Source organism: Balaenoptera musculus, chromosome 4 (assembly GCF_009873245.2).
Source record: "Balaenoptera musculus isolate JJ_BM4_2016_0621 chromosome 4, mBalMus1.pri.v3, whole genome shotgun sequence".
Taxonomy (NCBI): Eukaryota; Metazoa; Chordata; class Mammalia; order Artiodactyla; family Balaenopteridae; genus Balaenoptera; species Balaenoptera musculus.
The window spans coordinates 75,741,156-75,757,944 of NC_045788.1; the positions used below are offsets into that span (position 1 = coordinate 75,741,156).

General features: G+C 53.9%; 1 protein-coding gene across 5 annotated transcripts in view; it reads left to right on the forward strand.

Annotated features, from left to right (window-relative positions):
* Nucleotides 1-16,789, forward strand: part of MYLK (myosin light chain kinase) — a 219,531-nt gene that overhangs the window by 138,333 nt on the left and 64,409 nt on the right. For 4 of the 5 annotated variants that reach the window (XM_036851338.1, XM_036851336.1, XM_036851337.1 and 1 more), the window contains 2 exons: nt 6,604-6,720; nt 15,839-15,925. In XM_036851338.1, coding sequence (XP_036707233.1) covers nt 6,604-6,720; nt 15,839-15,925 — 204 coding nt within the window. Of the gene's footprint in view, nt 1-6,603; nt 6,721-7,090; nt 7,162-15,838; nt 15,926-16,789 lie in introns of those variants that run through there. The other variant, XM_036851340.1, reaches the window with a different exon arrangement.

The window sequence follows — 16,789 nt, forward strand, 5'->3', positions numbered from 1 at the left end:
GTGATGGGATGTGATTTGGGGTCAACAACTTAAGTCTTGATAACATTGTGTGTTTGAAGGGACCCGAGGGGAAAGCCAAAACCCCAAGCAGCGCCTACGGCACACACTCACAGGCAGACAGAGCCACTCGCTTCCTAATTTGGATGAGACTTTTGTTTGCTGGTATTTCACATTCTTGGGTTGTGGAGAGAAGAGGGGGGGCCCTAAATCCTGCCATCTGGGGCCTTTCAGGGTTTGGAGTTCTCAGATGGGCCAGTTTAACCTAGAGAAGAGATGGGGACGAGAGAGGTATTTTCCCTGACCCCTCATTTGGTTTGAAATGTTTTCGTAAATCCCAGTCCTGGATGGGAGCTCCAAGGACAGCAGGCTTCCCACGCCCCACTCTGGTGGCCGGCCCTAGGATAGAGTCTGGCCTGACTCGAGACTGATGCTGGTGCTTCTGGACAGGGCAGGGCACAAGCTCCCGGGGATGTGGCATTTTAACCTTGAGGGGTAGAGGGCAGTCAGGGCAGAGGCCCTAACAGTCCTGTCAAATCCAGATCAGCTGAGACAGAAGCACTCCCCCCGCTGCGCTGCCTTCCTTCCCGTCCTCTGACGGCACCCCACTCCACCCCTCCCTCACCCCTCATCTGGCTTTCTTCCTTCCTCTTAAAAACCCTAATGAAGCATTTGAAAATAGCATTGTCCCTCTCAGCTCACGACGGAGTTTCTGTCTTCACTCTGCAGCTCAGACAGCAAATCTGGAACAGCTGAGCGTTTTGAATCTAACTGCTGAAGGAGTAAAGGGGAAATTGGCCAGGAGAGAAAAAAAGGGTGTCTTTTCTGCTAATGTGTTGACACGATAGCTTTTCCACCTGAAAATCCTCAGCTTGGTAGGGGCCTCCAGAAGCCATCTCATCCACCCCCCTGCCTCTGCTAGTTTGGCCTGTCCACACACAGGAAGGTATGGGGGATCACCATGGTGGGATGAGATGTCCAGGGCAGTGGATGCCAAGCCTTCCCTGCCACCTCTGTGGGCCCCTCCCTGTTGGAAAGTTTCGGGTAAAACTGACCCAAAACCTTGACCAGGAGAATTTCCCAGGCTACCCTGTGGTGACCTCTCGGGGCGGGACAGAAGGTGGGCAGCTGCCATCGTGGGGACATGTGTGGTCCCATAGTCCTACATGCTGTGAGGTCCATGGCTGTACCACCCTCGGGGAAGCTGATGTTGGGACGGCTGAGGGTAATGCCCATGGCTGTGCAGCTGTTGTGGGACCTGTGTGGAACCTGCAGAGCCACCAAGAGCTGCTTATAAACAATCAACTGGACAGAGCAGTGTAAGCACACCTCAGCTCTGGTCTCAGAAATGCACCTGAGCCCTTAGAATGGGCTGTTCATACCCAGGGTGCCTTGATGTAGCATAGCTGCTGGGCGCTGAGACCCTTTTACACTGGCTACTCCAGTGTCACCTCCCACAGAAAGCACCTCAGACGGACCCTTTAGGTCTAAAGCTGGGGAAGAAGACATGATTAAATGAAGGCCAGCACAATGAGAGGATAGAGAGAGACTGGGGTGGGGAGGGGGAATTATGGAGATAGCCCCCAAACCAACTTTTAAAAAGGTTCTAAATATTTGTAATTCTCCTTTGAAAAATAAGAATAGCCTGCACTAATTGAACACCACGTGCCAGACACTGACCCAGGCATCTTACTATGCTTTTCACTCATTTAATCCTCACAACCACTATACTGCCCATCTAACAGAGAAGTTAAGCATTTTGCCCAAGGCTGCACAGCTAGTTAGTAACAGAGCTGGGATTGGAAGGCAGGCAGTTGAATTCCAACGCGTAGACAGCTGTGCTCCATCACCTCTTAGTTACTTCTTGTTAGCATGTCAGCATCCTGGTCCTTCCCTGATCAGCTCCCCGAGAGCGTTGCCTATCAAGGGAAAAGGCTAATGGCTGTTTATTCCGCAACACGTCAACAGTCGTCAGGAGGCTGGAAGACTGGCGGTGCCCTCTGGGCTTGTGAGTTCCTGGTATTCTCACTGCAGTAGAGGAAGCTGACCTTGAAACTGGCCTGGGAGGGAGAAGGCCTGGTCTCAAAACAGCAGCCTCGCTCTGTCCACCGCCCCTTCTCTAGTGCGTCCCTGTCCAAATCTACAAGAGCCCGGCTCAAACACAGACCCAGGAGAAAACCTGCGGTAAAGCCTTGGCAGTGACCGCTTCAGGAGGCTCCGCTGCAGGGAGTGGGACCTCTGAGAGGTATGAGTAAATGTGCTCTCGATGGATCTGGAAAGAGAGGACACACACGCACAGTGATAAACCTCTTCCAGCCAAGTGCCGATGATGAGCTGCTGGGAGTGAGAGGAGAGGGAGCTGAGTGCTGGGCCGCAGGGAGAGGCTGGTGGTGAAAGAGCAGGGCCTTGATCTGAAGTGTGAAGGCGGGCAGGGCTCGCAGCAGGAGAGGGAGGGTGTGGGCTTCCCAAGCAGGAACACAGGCAGCAGGCAAGGCAGGCCCGCTCCCAGCATCATCTGGGCTCGAGAGGGAGGCGCGGCCCCATTCCGTCCCCTATCATGCTAAGGAACTCAATTCTAAAGGCAGTAGGGAGCCGTGTAAGAGTTGGGAATGGAGAGCAATAGACACAAAGCTGGGGTTTACGGGTTTTGATTGATTCTGTGCCCAAAGACAAGGAAGGAGCTTACCGAAGAGGGTGGGGAGAAAGGTGGTGAGGCCTGGACGAACAAGGTAGCCATGGCCACAGACAGGAGATAACCAGTGCGAGAAAAAAAGGCAGAATTAACAGAACCTGTTGCCTGGCTTGGAAGGGTGGGCGGCTGGGGTAAAGGAGAGGAAGGTGTGGAGGCGCACTGAGTGTCCATGTGTGGGCGACTGGGTCGCAGTGATGGCACCAGTGTAAATAAGGAAGGAAGCTGGAGTTCTGAGGGGTCTGTAGGGAGAAGGGGGGTTGCTAAGTGGGTTTCCCCGTCCTTCACACCCTACTGAGCATCCTCTCCATCCCCGCCTCCCTGACTCGGAACCCTTCTTGCTCCACTGCACTGAACCCCCTTCTGTTACCCCATCTAAGATCAAGATTCACTTCCTCCAGGACTCCTTCCCAGACTGTTGTCCCTGGGGCCTTTGGCCATGACAGACTCTTGTGCTCTTCCCCCATCAATGTGTGTGTCTGTGACCTACTGCTGGTGGGCACTGTTGATAGGTTTCAGGGGTGCTTCTCTGAACCCTGTACTTGGATAGGGCTCATAGCCCACAGGCCCCCCCAAAACATGATTATGTCCACTCTGTCTAGCACCAAGGAGAGCAGGAGAGGTGTGATGGCAGTCAGTTGACTTGACTGTTCATCCTTGGAGGGACCTGTGGAGGTGTCCTTGCTCTTCTTGCATCCCCCAGAATGGCAGGGCGGATGGTGCTCCCTTACAGCAGCTGGGCCTGCCCTCCAGGCCTGCAGAGCGGCCTCACCAGGCCCTTTCTGGACCTGCAGCAGCGCTGCTCAGGCCTTGGCCCGGGACTGGGAGGCCCATGGCTGGCCGGTGAGCTCTGTGCTGCTCCTGAGAAGTGCTTTCATCTTTATGCCTTGTTTCCTGTCCCCGGGCCAGGCTCCTCTCCCTGGCAAACATTTCTCCCCATCTATGAATGAGGGTTCATTTTTGTTGCTGCTGTCAACCGATGATTCATTTTTAATTGCCTTCAGTGTGGGATCTTGCAAAGGCTTTTTCAAAACCTGTATAAGTCCACCCTACAAAACACAAGGATTTATACAGCACCTACTATGTGTGAGGCAGTATTCTAGCCTTTTTCATTGTATGCATAATCCACTTGAAGAATTCTGAGTTAGGCATTTTTTTTTTTCCTTTTAGAAACTATATTATCTTTTTCAATGGTAGCTTCTGTTTGATTAAGTGTTCATGACTTTCTGTTGCATAGATCCTACCAGATCACCTGCTCGAGGAGTATGCCTTGGACATTCTCAGAACGGCAAATTTTTGTTTTTAAACTGACTGCATTCCAGGCTCAGGAAAAACATTCATAATAGTCTCAGTCACTGCCCTCCACGATCTAGCGTGGGAGAGAGGCGTGTGTTTCAGTAATGGCCTTGGGAGACAAGCTCTGATAAAGGTGAACTCAGGGCACCGAAGAGGTCCACCTATGGCCAGGGGTGCTTAGAGATGGCAAGGAAGGCACCATCCCTGAGGAGGTGACCTGGAGCTGAGTTGTACTGTCCTGGCATGCCGGGGGACCAGGTCAGGAGACACTGCTGACTGAGGGCAGCCTCGGAGCAGAGCCTCTAGGGCTTGGGACCACTCCCTCTACCTCATACACCCCACGCCCCCTCTCCCCACACACTCAGAAAAAGCACAAGACGGTGGGGTGGTCTTCAGACTCTGTGGCCTTGAGGGGCTCCCCCAGGGACCGGTCTAGCTGAGCCATTCATTGGATCCCTGGTTCCCATCCCCCTCACCTTCCTCTCAAAATTCCCCACCAGGCTGAGGCTTCTCAAAAAAAACTCTGGGAAACAGTTTTTCTTCTGGAGGTCAGGAATAAGCTGTCCCACAGGAAATACCAGATGCTTCAATCTGGGCCAGCCCAGCCTCCAAGCCTGCTGGGGGCCCTCCCCCAGCCCACGCACATGGCCAGGGGTCCAGGCTGTGAGCGGCTTGGAAAAACTGCCTTTCTGATGCTTTCCCCCCGTGAAGGGTGAGGGCTATGGTCTACATGCTCCACCTCTCCTGGGGGTCTCACTACTGTTTTGTCCCATTTGGGTTTAAGGCTGAAGGCAGCTGGGGGACTGAAGCTGAGAGACAATCAAGGATTCGACCAGGATGTCGGTTGGCAGTGGGATATCTGCTCCCCGGGCCTTAGCCTCAGACTGAGGGAAAATGGCAAGATGGGGTCCGTTTCTTCTAAGCCTCGAGTTTGGGGGCCAGAGGTCATCTTCGCATGCCCCTGCCCTCCCAGATGAATGGAAATTTCTCTCTCTAGAAGATAGTAACCCTCATTCCCTGCTTCCTGTGCCGCATAGTTCTCACTTTCATGACAGAGCTCCTAAAAATGCAACCTAAATCCTTTCTGCTGTAGCGTCTGCAAATTCTATCTCCTAGCCACAATGGGAAGAGATCCTGAGGCATTGCCGACCCCGGTGGGAGGGCATAGTGAGGTCCTTCTGAGAGGTGGGGTCTCAGTGAGAGTAGGAGGGAGGGGCGCAGATGAGCCATCCTGCCCCGAGGGGTCGGCGGGACTGAGGTTTCCCTGTTGAAGACCTTACCCAGGTGCCAGGAAGTGAAGAGGACTATTCTGTCTCTGCTTTCTCCTCCAGCCTTAGTGAGGTTCTCTGGGCAGAACTGACGTCACCCTTCCTCTCTCTGTATATCCTGGTATTTGTTGGTCAAGTCTGTGCATCTGTCTGATGGGGGTGCGGGGACTTTTGAGATCAAAGGCCATGCTGCTTTGCACACGCACCTGGGACGCACACAGCTCTGCCCGCTCAGAGCCAGTGACTTGTGCCCGGCAGCGTGGCGGAAAGGGAGGCGGCCGGAGCCGGTGGCTCCAGGCGGCAGGATGCATGTGGCTCCGGCTGTATCCTCCTCCTCATGTGATGACGGCTGCCCTGACGGCAGGGCAGCTTTGGGCAGGACGCCGTGCTGCTGGCTTGTGTGTGTGTCTGATGGCAGGAACGAGGCTACTGTTGCCCTCCTGCCTGGCCCAGCAAGCCCAGTCCTCAGCTGGTGTCTCCCCACACCCTAAGGGAAACTCCCCAAACGTGTCCCCCAGGGAAGTAGCCAGCCCTGGGGTGAGAGAGCTAGGATGGGTGAGGACCAGACTCCTGTTCATGCCCAGCCTGACCCCTCCTTCCCCCAACCAGGCCAGAAGAGGTGTGCTGGGGCAAGGGTAGCCCCGTGGAAAAGAAGGCCATCCCTCTCTGAGGGGACCAAAGGACCCTGCACTGAGAGAGGCAGCCCCACAGAGCCCCTCTCCCAGCCCAGGGCCCCTCATCGGCCATGATTCTCAGCTCAGATACCGTTCCTGAAAAGCCAGCTCCGGGGTCCCAGGCCGGTCACTGTCTCCTCCCAACAGATCTGCACGCAGGCCAGTGTCCCTGCTGGACAGGGGCTCCTGCCCCCCCCCCCCCCCACCTCTTTGTTCAAAATGCCCTTTTCTAGGATGCATTCCCAGAAGCATTGCTGTAACCAGGGCAGAGTGTCCTCACCTGCCACTGTCCGTAGCACAGTCTGTGGACCTGAGCCCGACTACTGCTTGTCTCTCTTGGTGACATCCAGTGTGAGGGCCTGGGTCCATCTGCGCCTTCTGTTGTGCTGACGCTCTCCGAAGGCAGAGGCTATTTCTCTCTCTTCTTCTTACCCTTCTATCATATCCCCATGAGAGAACTTGCTGGGGTGGGGGGCGGTTGGGTATATTTAGGGATCAGTTATTCTGGGTCTGGGTTATCAGCAAAAAGTGCCTCGGCTTTGGTGGGGCGAGCAGGTTGGTTCCCACAGGGCCTCTGATTTCTGGGCGTGTGAATAACACTCGCTCTGATGCTCCAAGTGCCCGGCAGGTGTTGGGCTCAGACCTGGTCCACTCAACAAATGTTCCTCTTCCCGCCCAGGCTCACTGTGCTCCGTCTCCATTGAGAAGGCACTGCCCGAGGACAGGGGCTTATACAAGTGCGTAGCCAAGAACAGCGCCGGCCAGGCTGAGTGTTCCTGCCAAGTCACCGTGGACGGTAGGTCGTGCCCACCCACCCCTGCCACACGTAGAATCCCGCTTCTCAGCGCCCCCTTCCCACCGAACCTGAACAGGGCTGCAGCCGAGGCTGCCATCCCAACCTGAGGCGTTCACTCTGTGGGTGACAAACCATCTTCTGCAAAACAATGAGACAGGAAGGACAGTGGGAGCTCTACTTGGCGGTCCCCTGTGGCCTCACAGCCCTGTCCCCGGCTGGGAAGAGGGCTGCTCACCTTGCTGGTCCCCCCTCCCGAGTCCTGACCCCCACATGCCAGGCAGGGAAGGGCGAGACAGGGCAGGAGGAGAAAAGACACACCCACAGGAAAATGACTACATAGTATTTTACAAGCCGCAACGAACAAGTGTCAGTGCCGGCAGGACAGACCCGTGAGGAAGAGGGAGCAGAGTGAGGTCCAAGTGGGGACACTTCCTCCAGGAGGTGAGTAGGGGCTGAGGCTTCGGGTAACGGGGACAGGTCTGCCTCTGCAGTTAGAGAAAAGTAATCATAACACAGCAGAGGGAGAGGAAGAGACACGTGGGGACGGAGAGGCTTACCAGGTCTGAGTGGAGTTTCCTGTGAGGAAGGGGCGAGTCTAAGCTGTAAGGAATGGGGATTTGTCCTAAAGAAATGCAGGCAGTGTGTTTGTGACTTTCCTTTTCTCCTCTGTGTAGGGTTAGAATTAGAGGCTTGGAAGTAGATGGTTTAGGCCACCACCCTCACTTGACAGGACGGGACACCCAGGCTGTTCAGAGAGGGAAAGCTTCCCTCATGAGGTTCCCTGCTCTACTGAGGGCCAAGCCAGGGCCAGAGTCCCGTCTTGGGACTTGCAATCCAGTGCCCTTTCTTGGTTTTTTGTTACTTGCCTGGAACTGTCTAAAAAGGTAGTTTGGGGAAAACAATTTCTTGCCCTTGAAATGCCTGGTTAGTAACTATCAGTGACACGTTAAAAGCTAGTGTCCAAATAAGGCATCTTGAAGACCAACTTTGTTGTTCCTCTGACTTTGAATATAATCACTTGACTTCTAAACCCCTAACCTGTTTCACCGCCATTCCACAAGATGTGGAATCATTGTCTCCATTCTGGATTTTGTAATATGATTTCCTGATCATAAAAGCCAAGATCCGTGATACATAATGAGTGGGAGAAAAGAAAAGAGAGTCTTAAAAACCAAAGTCTTTTTTAAAAAAACATATAATGGCAACACAAATTAAATTGTCAGTAGCCAACAGTAAACCTGAAACTGTAGAATATTGTGGGTGTCTCCCTGGAGTTCTGTGAATGTGTTTGTCACAGGGGCTCTTGAGTCTAAGGGAGCAGATTCCATGGGTCAAAGTGTATGGTCAGTTCAGAAGGGGGCTAGAAACACATGTTTTGAGGCTAGGGGCTGCTGCTTCTGATTACTCCTGTCACCCACCCAGGTCAGAGTTCTGCTTCTTTCTAGACAGGTACTGCAGTTTAAAAAACAGTGTTTCTGGGAACTTGACCCCAGAAACCTATTTCTAACAGCGCCACACTTGGGACCCATGCTGGTTCCAGAAGGAAGCCCCGCCTGTTAATGAGGTTATCTGCTTTTGGAATCCCTAGCCTCTTTGGGTCCTATTTACATGGCTAGCTGAAGGCAGGACAGCAATTCATTCTCCTTATCTGCAAAGTGTCAGCACCTTTTCCAGAAAGAGCAAATGGCTCATTTTTAAAAATTTCCTTTTTCCCTAGAGAATATATTTGGGGATTCTTTTTTTCTTTTTTTTTTTTTAAGGTTTGGGGAATTCATTCTGCAACTTAAAGGGCTTTCTTTGCCCCTAAGTTGGTCTCCTTCTAATCTTGGCCATCATAATGTATCTATGGTTCCTTCAGAGGGGCCTCTGCAGGGTTTGGCCTCAGACTACAGACTGGGATGTGGGTCTTAGGAGAAGTGCTAGGAAGGGGATGAGAGGGAGACCAGCTGAGATAACAGGGCCGACTCCGGGTTAATTGGGTTTTGTTTTGTATTTTTTCAAAGAGAAAAAGGGAAGGGCAGCCCCCCTCCACACCCACTCTTTTCCCTGTTGCTACACCTGGAGCTATATTCTTGTCCTTCCTGCCACATTTAGCTTTATCTTTCCGTCAAGAGCCACCTCTGGGCAAATAGGAAAGGACTACAGGCTCCTGAGCTGCTCCCCCGCCCCCTTTCAGCATCTTTCCCCCTGTGCTCCTCTCAGCTAAATAGGCTTCAAGTCCTGCTCTGTCCCCGATCATCTCAGCTCTCCCCACACCCTTAGGCGATAGTACCCGGCTTAGAGGTCCCAGTGGGCCCATGCACCCTTTGATATTATAGGCAAACTTTTATGTGTTTGTGGATTAGAGCATTTTTCTGAAGAAAGGGTCCACAGTTTTTAAACAAATTCTTAAAAGAAGCCATGACTTAAACTACAGTGAAGAACCACTTGCCCTAAGAAGTAACCTTGACTGAACTTTGAAGCCTAGTTGTTGGGCAGGGTCTTCCATTGCTCTCCATCTGCAGCTGCCCTGCTAAACCTCTGGATAAGACCAGTCTTGCTTCCCTCCTAAGGGGCTGCAAGGTCCTTCTCTCGGGGTGGGGACCACAGCTAATGCTGATGTCAGGCTGGCCCTGCCCCCGACAGTCACTCACTATCACTCACGTAGCCTGTGCTGGACACCATTTAGCCTATATATCTGTGGCTAATAGAATGATGTATTTCAAGACCTCATGAAAATGACTTTGGCTCATTGGCTGTTCCGTATTAGCCACACTACTTCTTCCCTCTTATAGAAAAGACACAGGGAGGTAGCCTTTATAATGCAGCACATCTGGCTCTTTTAATCCTGCTGTTTGGGTTGTTTCCATAAGAAAAAGGGTGCTCTGTGCACTTTCTTGATTATGGTCATACCGCCATTCCTTCCAGGTTAGCAGCAGACATGTCAACTTGTACCACAGAAGGCAGCTGAAGCCTGGGGTGGGTAAGGACTTGTCCGAAAACTCACCCAGGAGGAGAAAAAGCTGACCTTCAAGGCCTGCCATGGCCTGCCGTGGCCAGAAACTCTTGTGCATTTTTAGTTTATGCAGCAGTTGGGCAGGGTATCTTTCTCAGTGGGAAAACCCAGGCTCAGCGAGGGTCAGCAGCCATCCCTGGTCACTCAGACAGTAAGCAGGAGATGCCGTTTCCCTGGGTGTCTCTGATCCCAAAGCCCAGGCCCTTCGAGCCATGCTGCAGAGGGAGTCACATGACTCCCTGGCATGAGTTACCTTGGCAGGACTCCAACCCAGGTGTGTTTGGTTCCAAAGTCTGCACCTTTCCACCACCTGCATGGCCTCCCCGTCTAGTGAATAACATGGCAGTGTCCACTGTCCGAGAGATCCAGATCTTCCTTACTAACAGCACTTCTCGCTGGGAAGTCCTTCTGCACCTCTGGCCTGAGTGGCCCACTCCCTCTCATTCAGACCCAGGTGAGAGGTGAGGAAGCAAAGCCCTCTGTAGGCCCAAATCCCAAGACCGGGCAGATCAGGCCGCCCTTCCCAGCCACCTTGCCAAGGGCATCGGGCCTCAGCTACCAGTGAGATCAGGGGCTTTGTAACCATGGAGGCTGGTGTGTGCATGTGGTAGGGGGTGGCGTTCCCATGGGCCTTCTCTCAACCCGTATGTCAGTGCCCGCTCTGCTCCTGGGGCTGGGGTTAAAAGCAGTGAACGAAACAAGTTCCTGTTCTCAGAGCCTTTACATTCGAGTGAGGGAGAGACAAAAATACGGATGAACAGATATGTCATACGATCTCAGGCAACAACACATGCTGTGAAGAAAGCAGAGCAGGGTGATGGGGGAGCGTGCTGTTGTTGGAGAGGGTGAGGCCTCTCTGAGGAAGAGGCATTTGAACAGAGGCCTGAAGGCATTTGGGAAGGAGTCCCAGCAGTAGCACGGCAGAGGTAAGGAACAGGAGCAAAACCCTGAGCTGAGACTGTACGAGAGACACCCCAGAAGGAGAAGTAAGAAGGCCAGGGTGGCCGAGCCCCGGGCCAGGGGCAGAGTGGTAGGAAATGAGACTGAGGAGGACCAGATCTGCAAGGCCATGTAGGCTGTGACCAGGACACTGGATTTTATTTTAAGTGCGGTGGGACAACCCTGGCCATTGTAAAGGATCACTCAGGTGGTGACCAGACCCAGGAGGAGTAAGAGGGAGAGCAGATTCGAGGTTGCCACGATAGCCCAGGCATGAGATGATGGCAGCTTAGACACTATGGAAGAGGTGGGAAATGACCAGATTTATAATGTTTTGACAGTACAGCTGATAAGATTTGCTGATGAATTGGAAATAGAAAGGGAAGTCAAAGGTGACCCTTAGTTTTCGTGAGGGAACACAGGTCAATGGTGGTACCACCTACTAAGATCAGAATGGGTAGGGGTGGGGTACAGTCAAGACTTTTGTGTATGTGAAGTTTAAGGTGTCCATTAGACATCCAAGTGGGCCTATTGTGTAGGTTGACCTTTAGATGAATCTGGAGTTGAGGAGGGAGGTCGGGGTTAGAGGCAGGACATGAGGAGCCATCTTCATGAGGCCACTGAATGCCCCGGGAGTATATGAGGTCCCCAGGGGTGGATGTGGATGGAGGAGGGAAGGAGAGAGTCCGACACTGAGAAGTAAGGCAGGACAGAGGTCTGCAAAGGAGACGGAGAAGGACTGGCCATGGTGAGACAGGAAGAAATCAAGCAGAGAGGGGTGTCCCAGAGGCCAAAGGGTGATCATTTCAGTAAGAAAGGAATGATGGAGATCAATGTGTCAAAAGGCTCTGCCAAGTAGAATAAGATGAGCCTGAGTGTTAGCCATTGGATTTGGCAACTCGGGGCGATTTGCAACTGTAAGAAGGGAGTTTAAAGCCTAGTTTGAGGTGTATGCAGCTAATAACTAGCTGGGTGGGGATTTAAGCCCGCACCTTGGCTCCTAACCGCTGTGGTCCACTGCCTCCATGGCCAGGGAGCCCTCTGACTGTGGCTGAGCCAACCCCCACTTCTTTTGTTGGCCTCGGTCTGCTCCCACTCCCATTTGTTCTTTATATTGTCTCAGGCAGCTAAAATGTATTAGGTTGACCTAAATAAAATTGCTATTTTAGTAGGTCACAAACACGTGAATATTGGCGAATGGTGTGGTTCAAGCTGAAACATGGGTATAAAGCACTTAGCATCGTGCCAGGCACGGCCTGAGTACCCAATAAATGCCAGCTCTCACTCCACATCTCATTCACTCCTCTGTTGGGGTGTTGTTATTCCCTTTTTCCTGGTGAAGAAGGTCAGGAACTTGCCCAAGGACTCACAGTCACCGGCCTGCAGAGCCAGGAAGGCACTCATCCTGACCAGAGCTCTCTCCCTCCTGATTTTGCCAGCATGCTGCTCGCCCCTGGGCAGACACAGAGAGAGACAGAGGCCAGCCCCTCTGCCCTGCCCCTTCTGGGGCTCCTGGAAGCTCAGACCCCCCTCCCAAAAGCCTCCCAAGACCTCACTCCCCCTGCCTAGGGTTGCAGCTCTGGGAATGACCTCTCTCGGGGGAGACAGAAGAAATGCTGTGTTGGAAGGCTGAGCCCAGAGCTAGCCCAGGAGTGGAAGGGGTGAGGCATTGTCCATATAAGGACACATTTTCCTCTCTATGTTGAGGCCCCCCCCCCCACTCCTCACACCACCACCTTCCTCCCCGCTGCTTCTTTGGGGGCACCAGCAGACCACCAAAGGACTCCAGCCCTGGGGCCCAGATCTAGAAATGGAGTTCAATTTCATCACAAACTGATTAAAATAGACAGAAAATACACGCTGCTCTTAAACTTTTATTACTATTATTTTTATCCCCTGGGCAGCCATGTGAGCACAAAGCTGGTTCTGATTAAGCACGTGGTCCTCCCAGCCCACTCCTTGCTGCGGTTCTCACGGACAGACTGACGCTAGTGGCTCGTGGTGCAGGCACAGCCCACAGGGGGTGGGGGTGCTGCAGAGGGAAGAGGGGGCTCGTTCCACCCCTGCGGGGCTCCAAGTCTGGGGGTGTGCCTGATCTGCCAGGGAAACTTGAGCCCCTTTCCTCACGGACAGATGGAAAGATAAGGAACATCTACAAACAAGGCTCAAAGCACATGACGGGGTGGTGTACTCTCAAGTCAGTGTAAAGCAGGCACCCAAGAGCTGAGGACGGATGAGGAGGCAGGAAACATGCAGCAGGGGCCCATGGGGAGGGCTTTGTGAAGGTGGAGGATTCTAAAGCGGATTTGGGAAGGAGGCGAGGAAATGCGGCGAACAGGAGACATGAATGAACAGGTAAATGATCACCGTCGCACGCGTCCTCTCCCTAGAGCCTTGTAGTGCCGTGAGGCAGAGAAAATAAGTGTAGTTTCCCTTGTACAAATGTGGGAACAGAGACCCGGGGCAGCTGAAATTATTTGCCCACGATCCCAGGATTGCTGATGACAAAGCTGCACCTAGAGCCCTCCTCTCTCCATCCCTACTCTAATGAGGCTTGGAAGCAAAGCCCATCATGACCCCACGAGGAGAGAAGGAATCTCAGTCCCTGTCTCCTTTCTTTCAGGAGCCCAGGAAAACTGGGCCTCTCCTCCTTTGCTTGCTTATGCCTCAGTTTCCCCATCAATTAAAAAAAAATCTTGGTCCTTCCTTGTCTCCCTCCTCTGATGCCCCGGAACTCACTGGGAAAAAGACGGCAAAGCGAGTACTTATGCCAAGGAAGAGAGGACTGTCTGTGCACACTCTGTCCTCGCCTCCTCTTCCTTAAAAGGGGGGAAAACAAAGAAATTTCTGGGTGTGCCTTTCTTTAAATTGTCATTGGTGCTGTCAGAAGTGCTGGTCTTGAAGGAAGGGAAGAAGGGAGGGCCCCAGACAAGGGAACCATAGACTCACCCCATGACCTTGGTTTATGGCAGCCTGATCTGCAAATATCAAGGGAAGCATGGGCAGGAATAGTCCCTGTGACCCACCCTCACCTCTACACACACACACACACACACACACACACATACACACACACACACACACATGCCCACAGACACACATGCACACACGCGCACGCTCACACACACACACACACCCTCTGAGGAGAGAGACTAGGAGTTTTCAACCTGGCGGCATATTATTTACTCCCAGCCCCCAGCCCAGACCAGTTAAGCCAGGATCTGGGGAGTGAGATACCTAGGTACAGGTGCTTCTAATGTGCAGCCAAGGTTGAGAACCAGAGGTTGATAAATGCGTACTGAGGTTTGTTCTGTAGCTGAGAATGACCACTATGTCCGGGGAAAATACCCAATGTGAGAAAAATGAAATCATCCCCTCCCCATGGGACTTTCTGCTCCTCCACCCATGTCCACGCAGAACCTGGTGTGTGGGCGGCCCACTGAGGAGACCGGAACAGGCCATGTCAGCTACGGATGGCAGGGACCCCTGACTCCTCATCTGGGGCTCTTTTGCTCTTACGAAAGGTGGCAGAAGAGTAACACACAGTGGGGAATGGAGGCAGGGTAGGGGGCCGGGTTATCAAGCACTGCTCAAAGGAATTTCTTCCAGCTTCGTTCCTTCAGCCCCATCCCCTGAAATATACTGCTGGGAAGTTCTACTTAAGGATTACGTTTAATCGTTCCTATAGTTACACGTGTACAGCTTTTGGCCGACTGCAGTGGGGGACTGTCCCCGCGGCCTTGGAGACCTGTGTGCTGTGCCTGAGCCTCTGTTCCTGGATTACCCAGCTAATGGAGAGTGGGCAGGCCTTGGGTTGGGAAGGAAGCCTGACTGGTTTGGAGGAATTTATATGGACAGACCCACATTCTGGAGCAGGAAAGGGATCCAAATGCCATCTAGAAGGAGTAATGCATCCAGACGGGAGCACCAAGAGTCTGCATGCCGGGGCAGTGTACCCGCCCAGCCCCTAGTTCTGTGCTTCCGAGCCCACCCTGCAAAGCCCCAGAAGCCCAGTCTAGGCGAGAGCACGTGTTAGAGTCTGGGATTGCCCCACCGTGGAGGCGGGGACAGGGAGATGGCCCTTCCTCCCCAGACAGGCCTTAGGAACGTGGCCAAGCCTCAGCTGGAAAGTCCCACCCCCTCCTTTCTCCCTCTGCGCTTCCTCTTCAGGAGCAGGAAAAGGATGCACAGGAAGGGGCTCGGAGGGGGAGGCTCCTTCCCAGCATAGTCCCTGAAGAGAGTTCCTTGCGGGGAAAATGCTGGAGCCTAGAGATAGCGGTACAGCCAGCTCCTTATCCCGGTCCCGGCAGCTTGCTAGAGCCCAGTCTCTTCTCGGCCCAGTGAGGGCCTTTTCCACCCAGCCCAGCGCTATGTCACCCTGCTGCCCTGACAAGGGAGGGTTTCCCCCGGCATCTTCCACACTGGGCATGAATGGGAAGAGGGGGAGTGGAGGACAGCCCAGCGGAGTTGTGCGCTCACCCGGGCAGCATTTCAGCTCTGCCCAGAGGCTGCCGCCACAGGGTTCCAGGGGCTCTGCTTTGGGGAGGGTGCAGCAGCCCCCACAAGGGCTCCAAGGCTCAGTCCAGAGCCCGCGAGGCATGCCGGCCGCCTGCTCAGAGGCCTTCATCTGGCCTGGAGGTCTGACTGTCAGTGTCCCTCGAGTCAGAGACAACAGGCCGCAAGCCCCCTCCAGACCATGAGAACAGGGCAGCAACCCATCCCCTGCTTCCTCCGTTCAAGAGACCTCTCTACACAGAGCGGGCTTTTGGAAATCCAGAATGTTTAGCCCAAGTGAGTTAAGACCCAGTGAAGGGAAAAGATAGGCATTGGCGAGCAGAGGGGCTCTGACTGTCCCCCAGCCCTGCCAGTGATGCGATTCTGGCGGCCCGTGCCTGCAGCAGAGGCGAAAGCGCTACCCCGCTCCCAGGATAGCCTGTCCATCCGTCTTCGGGGCAGCTGTTCTCTGCACCTGATTTATAAGGCCGGGTGGCGGGGACACTCCTTCTTTGGTGCTCTTGAGAGGAAGGTGCCTGGCCTGCCCAGCAGGCGCTGAGGGCCCTCAGAGTGGAGCTGGGATGGGGAGGACCTGTCGGGGTTGAGGTGGGATGTTTATTGCGATGCCTCTTCTGCTTCCTTCCCTGGGCAGCTGCCTACTCATGTTTGTCGTTACCTGTTTTGTTCCAGATGCCCCCACCAGTGAGAACACCAAGGCCCCGGAGATGAAAGCCCGGAGGCCAAAGAGCTCTCTTCCTTCCATGCTAGGAACGGAGAGTAAGTACTCGTTCAGCTCTTCCAGGCAAACCCGGGACTGAGGGCCGGCCGCTTCCCTGCCTGTGCTCCTCGGAACCTGGCCCCTGCCACCACCCTGGCGCCCTGTGAGCTCCCGGTGACCGAGCCACTGGCCTTTTCTCACCCCTCCCACCTCTCCAAGGCCTGAGTGGTGTTACACATCCACATCCTCTGGCAGCGTCACTCAGGCCCCTTCTGCTTCCCACCAAGAACCCTGGGAGGCCTTCCCCTAATCTCTCCCAGTTGAGTCTTTCCTGCCGCATAGACCTTCTTACACAGTGGCTCTGATCAGATCACCCCTGGTTGGAGTGCCCAGCGGTCCCCAGAGCCCACCAGTCCCGTGCAAGTGAACCTCTCACGCGTTGCCATCCTGGCACACCTGCCACGTGTGGGCACACATTCTGACATCCAGCCTCAGCCTTTCTTTCCAAGCGCTGCCCCCCAGCTCCTTACTCCTATTTCATCCTCAAGCCAAACTGAGCTCCTCTGTGTGCACCGGACACCCCTGTGTTCCTCCCTTCGTGCCTTTGCTCTGGCACCTCTCTGTGGGACAGGCTCCCACTGAAAAGTCATCTCATCCCTGAGCTCGTCTTCGCTCCAGCTGAAAGGAACTTGTCCCTCCCGTGAGCCCCCATAGCACTCAGCATCCCCCTTCTGCCGTTGGCTGTCCTCTTCCCGGGGTCATGGTGACGTGTCTGTGTCTCATCCTCCTTCCTCCTTTTTAAGTTCCATGGGCCTCCGGCTGGGCCAACTTAGGGGTGCACCTTTCAGGATGCCAGTGCCGTGACCTGCTCATAGAAAGGCCTTACCAGCATCTCTTAGAACAAACTTGCAGCTGTGGTCTAA